Source organism: Mytilus edulis, chromosome 11 (genome assembly GCF_963676685.1).
Source record: "Mytilus edulis chromosome 11, xbMytEdul2.2, whole genome shotgun sequence".
Lineage (NCBI taxonomy): Eukaryota > Metazoa > Mollusca > Bivalvia > Mytilida > Mytilidae > Mytilus > Mytilus edulis.
The window spans coordinates 41,578,521-41,586,125 of record NC_092354.1 but is presented as its reverse complement, the minus strand read 5'-3'; the positions used below and the strand labels follow the sequence as shown (position 1 = coordinate 41,586,125).

The 7,605-nt window shown below is 32.1% G+C and overlaps 1 protein-coding gene across 2 annotated transcripts in view; it reads left to right on the top strand.

Moving 5' to 3' along the window:
* LOC139495594 (uncharacterized) overlaps positions 1-7,605 on the top strand; it is a 43,807-nt gene that overhangs the window by 480 nt on the left and 35,722 nt on the right. For both annotated transcript variants that reach the window (XM_071283870.1, XM_071283869.1), the window contains exons 2-7: positions 1,992-2,629; positions 3,244-3,493; positions 3,992-4,092; positions 4,706-4,879; positions 5,839-5,912; positions 7,084-7,187. In XM_071283870.1, coding sequence (XP_071139971.1) covers positions 2,417-2,629; positions 3,244-3,493; positions 3,992-4,092; positions 4,706-4,879; positions 5,839-5,912; positions 7,084-7,187 — 916 coding nt within the window. In that variant the 5' untranslated portion in view covers positions 1,992-2,416. The remainder of the gene's footprint in view (positions 1-1,991; positions 2,630-3,243; positions 3,494-3,991; positions 4,093-4,705; positions 4,880-5,838; positions 5,913-7,083; positions 7,188-7,605) is intronic.

Below are 7,605 nucleotides of genomic sequence, written 5' to 3'. Positions count from 1 at the left end.
ATGTCAGGCTATGGCTATACAGTCCAATCTCAAATTGTTTTAAATTTAATGAAAGACTTTTGAAATCTTCAGAGTTTCACCTACTAGTATCAGTATTAAATCGGCATAAATGCTGACATTGAGGTTGAATAATTAGTTCTAAATGTGAGGTACAATGTAATAACAGTGGCATTGCTTGTATCATAGGAAACACATATGTGATGTATATACATGATATAAGCATGATAAGTATGTACAGGAAAATGCATGAATTTAAAAGTAGAGTTTTTTTCTTGCCCATTTGCAGTTAGATGTAGCTGACGAACCGTATAGACTTAAGGACTTATGATATTTTGACAATTTGTGGACCAGATATTTATTATTATGTAATTAGACATAAGAGCTACGGTTCTGCAGCTAATTATGCAGTATGCCAGACGTTACAATTTAGAATGGAAATGGGTTAAAGAGACAACAACCCAACCTAAGGACAGAAAACAACTGAAGTCACCAATGGGTCTTCAACACAGCGAGAAAATACCACAATGGGAGACAGGCTTCAGCTGCCCCCTAAAAAACAAAAATGTATACTAGTTCTGTGAAAATGGGTGTCACATCATGCACATGTACACAGCTCCAAAATATATAAATGAACTAAAATTTAAAAAAAAACATATGAGACTAACAAAGGCCAGAGGCTCCTGACATAGAACAGACACAAAATGCTTTGTGAGATCTCAACCCAAACAGCCACCCCCCCCCCCCCCCCCCCCCAACAGCCATACCTCTAGCCAAAGAAGAATAAAAGGATAACTATCCAATGACTGCTGCATAAACTTTTTGTATTTATAAGCTTTATATTCCTGACAGTCATGAAGGTGGAGATCTTGGATGCTTCATACCTTGTTTGCATATATATATTCAATGTACAGAAAATGATTATGTTACGAAGTTTCCATCTCAATATGAATATTTGGACCTCTGTCTGGCCAGTAAAATCTTACCTTGACCTCAATTATATGGTTGATTGAACAATGTTAAGTATGTGTGTTTTGGTCTGTTTTTCCATTACCATTAACATGAATATGTTAAGCAATAGGTCAGCTATATGGCCCGAGAACACAGTTATTTCGTAGTGCATTTCTTTTAGACAATAAATTCAAATTAAAAAAATCGCACCTGCTCTTTCTCAAAAAGATTTTTACAGTGTAGTGTCCTACCAGTGAGACAAATAATATCAAAATTATAGAAACTTCTACCAGCTCTCACTCAAAATATTGACAATTCTGTGTTAAGGGGGTGTAAAATTCAGTTTGACAGCTTCAGACGTGATAAAATTTGAACTTTTTGAACTGGACCAGATCACTACTTAACATAGAGATTCAGCACCCAAATTTTTTTGACATGTAATTACATCCCCCTACTTAAAATGCTTAATATTTCATGCATTTAATATCAAGAAAGAAGTTGGGAAAGTGTATCAAATAAAACATGCACGTTATACACTGTTTACACTAGGGACTATATTCGTAGACAACGAAAACCAAAGGATGATAACTGTGTCCTTGGACCATATTTGGTTTATGGAATAACTATAAGATGTACACGTAATGTCTGACAGAATTTATCTGACCTTGACTTCATTGTCATGGTTATTTTAGATAGTTAAGTTTGTGTGATACTTGTAGTAAAACCTTTTTCTTGAAGACTTTCAAAATTTAAAATGAATGGTCAGTAAAGCAGACATTTCTACTTGACATTTCAGCGTGTGTACTCTTGTTGTAACAAAAAATACATTTGGTTTATAAAAGTTGAATATGTTCAAAAAACAATTGCTTCTTACAGCATAAAATTGAGCAGACTGTTTTTGTTTGTTTGTTTGTAAAACTGGTACCGGTAATAAAAGAAGAAAAACTAATTTTTTAAACAAGAAATGATTTTGAAATCTTATCCCAACTATTTGTAGTTCAATAATATGTAACATTGGAAAATTTTTACTTTTATTTTCACAGATCTAAATGATGGGGAAACTATGTTATTGACATTCTAATTCCTTCCAACCTGGACGGGTTTTGAGGCTTATTTATTATGGCTATTTTAAACCTAGAGTATACAATTCGCAGGCTTGAATCATAAACATGATGAGTAAATTTTAAACAGATGAAGATGTGCTAAAAGGGGAAGTAACTGCATTTAGTGTTGATTTAGCATCATTAGTAAAGAAGTTTTACAAATTAGAGATTACTACATTCCATCAATTTAATTACATTTAATTCAAAGGACGTTTGGGACGATTTGCTTAAATTGCATGTTATAACACTTAAAAACATTATGAAACTTTCTTAGTAATGATTTGATCATTTAACCACACATTTTTGGAACTGAAAGAGAAAATGGGCAAACAGAGAAACTATAGTTGTGAAATGCCTTAGTAATCATGGACATTGGACCTAATGAGTCTTGCAATACAAGTAAGGATGACTTCCAGTTAGCCAGTGGTAACTCACCAACTAGGACAGCTAGTTCTATACATGATAATGGGTGTAAATCTTTACATAATATCAAGGCAGCTGTAAACGCTTGTGAAGATACAATCTACAGAGAACGACTACCTCCCTTGGACTACAATGGAACTAAAATTCTTCCTCAGGTAATTAAATCACAAGATTTTGAGGAGTATATGTATTGGTTTATTTTTAATTTTATCTTAATATAATTGTGAATGCATGCATGAACATGTATGTTCTCATAAATTAATAAAAGGAATGTTTATCAAAAGTTATTTTATTTACAAACAGTACCAAAGAAATATAAACTGATGACATGTTTTGTAAAAAAAAAAAATGATATATATGAAAATATAATGGAGATGTTGAATGATTGCTTATAAGACCAACTATTCCCCACTGACAAAAAGACAAAGAAGGATGTACAATGGAAACAACTATACATGTAGGTCACACTACGGCCTTTTAACAATAAGCAAAACCAATACCCTCTAGCATGCTATGAAGACCCTGGCATGACAAAAAGTGAAACAATCGAGAAAACCAACAGTCTGATGTATGCTTAAACAAGTAACAATAAGGCAGACAGCAATAAATCTGATAAACATGATAAACATGATAAAGTTTGAATATTGTTTATAAGCCATGAAAATAAAACTATTTAAACAATAAATTTTGTGTATATTCAATCTTATGACTTGTTAAATAAATTGATCTGTTCTGTTACTGTTACTAAATTATTTCTAACTATTTATAGGAACCAACTGCAGCCCCATTGCCAGTTATCCCTGCTCAGGAACCAACCGTTAGATACCAGGAGGAACCCATTTTGATAGAGACAGATGGGGGTGCACATGTGGGCAGTGGAGTCACACCTGGGACTCCTCTTCGACTGCTCATTGTCTCCAGTAAAATCCGGAACAGCAATGCATTCAGAACAGCCATCCTGTCTAATGTTGTTTTTGTACAGTATAAATATGAGTCTGCTTCATTAGACTCGCTGCAAAGTATGTTATCATTAGAGATTTTGGGAGTTCCAAAGGGACTTTTACTATGCAATAACAAGATGTGAAAATCTGTTGGACAATATATATCAATCAGAAAACAAAAAAGGCATACAGAATATTCACACAATCAATAAAATACAAAGTCCCATACATCAGGTGCTCAGAAAGGGTAGAAAAATCATCAGCTGCATATCACATCAATTGTATTATCCTGTTTTTCAATATCAGTTATGGAGTAATAAAAAAGTAATTTATTAGTATAACTGTTTGACAGTATTGAGACTCAAAGAAACATTAATTGATCTGAACTAAACTGATAAATTGTTTAAAAACAGTAAATTCTTTTATCTTGGGTGGCATATTGAATTTATTGTTTCTTTGTTCTCCTTTTTATTATTTTTATGCATTAACTATTTGCCACTGGACTTTAAAAAAACTAAAATATATCAATCAAATTTATTGAACCTGAGGATTTTTTCTTTATCTGTTTTAATATAGATTTAATAATTAACACATTGAAAGTGAGGAAAGTAGAAAGTATCGCCATGGTGATGAGTTGTGTGGGGTCTTCAATACAGATTACTGGAAAGGATGAAACAGTACGTAACTGCTATTGATCTGCTAATACATTGCCAAAGCTTCTGTAACTAAGTAACATCAAAAGTCGAGTCCCTAGTTATGGGCTTCTGGTATCATAGTTGTAACAGGTTGTGCAGGAATCATAGACAAAACTCTGGATATATCTTAACTCATCCTTTTCTCCTCATATTTATGTAAAGCTGTACTATTCTTCAATAGTGCATGGCAGTATAAAGATGAATTTAGAAGTCCTTATTATTAGTTATAATAAACCTTATACAGTGTTCGTCATACAGCTGCAAATTTTCCCCACGGAGGATATAAAACATTTCTCAATTTTTACAGCATCAAAGTTTATAGAAAACATTTGATGTAAGATATGTTGTAAGGTCAACCAGGACTAAATTTAGTTTAGTTGAAATAAGTTCCTTATCATTTAGATTATCAGGAGCTGTAAATAAACTCATCATAGATACCAGGGTTCATATTTTGTATGCCAAATATGTGTGTTTTTTTTTTGTAAATTTGAACTGATCACTCTTGAAGTTTGTAACCTCAAAAAATGTATTATCTGAGAAAATATTTGGTTGTTTAAAATCAAATTTCTATAATTTATTTATCATGATTATACAGATAATGAATAAAGATACGTTTGCTGAGACACAAATACAAGATTTTTTCAACAAACTAAAGGACATTTATGTAGAGGGAGTTAACTCTAGACTGGATTTCTTAGCCTGTCATGCCATGAGTTACATCTACACAGACAGCATGATATTAGTCAAAGAACTGGAGAAAATGCTTCAGGTTAGTACAATTTATAAACTGAAAATGTCTAATAAAAAGGTATGTTGTGACAAAGAAAAAAATGTATGCACAAAAACATCCCCATGATGTCCTTTGCAAGGCAAAAGTTTTGAATCTACTATAAACTATTATTTGAACTTGGAATTATTTGAATTTGCATAATTTCTTGTGCTTGAAATTTTTAATAGATTCCATGTTTATTTGGTATTATAAAGTTTTGAGCTGTTCATAACACTTTCCATACAATGTATTTTGTATAGATATATAGTGTTGTGTGCGGCACAGTACATTCTATTGAAAATGTATACTTCTTTGTAATAGAAAGTGTTTTGCACAGCACAGAACATTAAAGTAAAGAATAAACATGGAATTTATTAAAAAAAAAATCAAATCAAAAACATATGTAAATTCCATAATTGTTAATAATTCCAAGTTCAAATAATAGCTCGTTTATAGTTTTTGTTAGCAGGGACAATGTTTGACAATTGACATAATGCACATACTACCAACTGATTTACTGATTAACTAATCAAGCATGTGAAGTATTTGTCTGTATGTTCAATAACCAGAGGAGGTTTTAGGATTGGGGTCCGGGGCCCCCCTTTTTGGGGAAAAAAATGGTTGCTTATATAGGAAACCACTGAAGCGTGACTGGAACAGGCCCCCTCTTAGGCAGTCAGTGGGCCCCCACTTACGAAAATTCCTGGATCCGTCACTGATAACCAACAGTGTAAAACAATCAATAAACCCAGAAAAGAGACATGACATCCAACAACAGTTGAATTCATATTGTTTACCAGTCAATGATACTTTGACAAGCATGTGTGCAGATAGAACATTTTGTATACTTGTTTTTTAAATTTTTTCCATCACTAAACCATGATAACTAGTCCATAAACTACAGAATTTTTAATTAAGGTAAGAGTAAATTTCCTTGACATTTAATTTTCATTTCTCAGATTCCTGTTGGTATGTACAGAGATATTTTGGGGACAGACACCGGACAAAAGGATGGAAGTACAAAAAACTTAAGGTAACATATATATCATTCAAAGTTTTTTATAGTAACAGTTGTTATCATCATGATAATTCTCATAATCATCATTATAATTGTCATTATCAATTTTATTCTTATTATTATCATTATCAATTTTATTCTTATTATTATCATTATCAATTTTATTCTTATTATTATCATTATCAATTTTATTCTTATTATTATCATTATCAATTTTATTCTTATTATTATCATAAAAGGGCCTTGGTGGCTGAGTGGTCTCAGATGTTCATTTAAAGCAATCACTAGCCTAACGAAATGTGCCGCTGAGGTGATTTCAAACACTTCTTGTGGTAGGTGCTTTCAAATTGGCTGCTGAAAGTAGCGCTAAAACACAAACAATCAATTAATTAATCATAGTATCATATATATATAGATTCTACCACTGCATTGAGTGTGATACGATATTTATCCACTCGAGACAGTTAAATTTTCAAAGTTAAAACGCAAGGCTTGCGGCGCGTTTTAAATATTTAAAATTTAACTGTCCAGAGTGGATAAATATTGTATTGCACATGATTTGGTGGTGGAATCTGTTTCTCTAATGAATTTTAAACAATATGCAGTCAAACTTATTCCTCCTTTTTAAATGATCTGCAAAAAGATGTGTTCTTTCTATGTGACGTCATCAATATGAAATTCAGAGGAAAGCAAGAAAATTCGACATCATAATCAAATTTTGACTAATGAAGAATTGAGATCAAACAAACAACACATTGATTAAATAAAAATAATCAACATATCAGGAAAAGGATAAATCGTGTAAGAATTAGAGAAATTAAATTACTGTATCAGTTTATATAAGGAACTTCAAACTAGGAAATTTTACAAGTCTCTTTTCAAGTCTTCAAGCATAAATTTAGCTTAAGATTTAAAATTTTGCTCTTAGAGTTATTGTTATTAATGGACATATTTAAAAAAAGCATCAACATAAGTAGATATTTTCATACCCCCACTCTTAAAATGGTGGCTTTATTTTCATTCACCTTGCCTGTCAGGCCGTCAATTCTTCCAACAAATACTTACATCAGACTTCTTGGGAACAAAACAGAATAACTTCATATTTGATCAGCAGCTTTACAGTGATGAGCTGTAAAGTGTAAATTGTGCTTTACAGTTATATGTGACATAGAGTTATATATTTTAGTGCCTGCGTGGGAGAACTATACTTCAAGCTTGATAGGCTAAAGGGATGGACCAGACAACAACAGTCTATGGCTGGCTTTGAGAAAATCCAAACAGTGGGCAAAGGTAGGTGATTTGGCATTGAGAGAATAGACGTATTTAAATTGTCAGCCATTACTTAAATTCACACAAGTTCCAGTAAAATCTGACATCACAATTTAAAAAATCTGATGTCATAATTAAAAAAATGATTGTTGCTTGACTTCAGAAGGTTATTCGGAGACAGATCTAAGGTCATTCAGAGACCAAATTCAGCTAAATACCAAAAGGGTAAATACGTTTATAAGCACTGTTTTTTGTGGATAGAACAAAAACTCATAGAAACCTTATAATATTCCATTGGGAATTGAAAATTTGATACATCCTGTAAAAAAGAAAAAATATCAAGACACACACAATTACTAAAAACTGTGCACATATGCACAGCAGACAACACTGAAGTTCAGACCAAATTTCGGGTGAAACAAACTCGTTTAAATTCAAG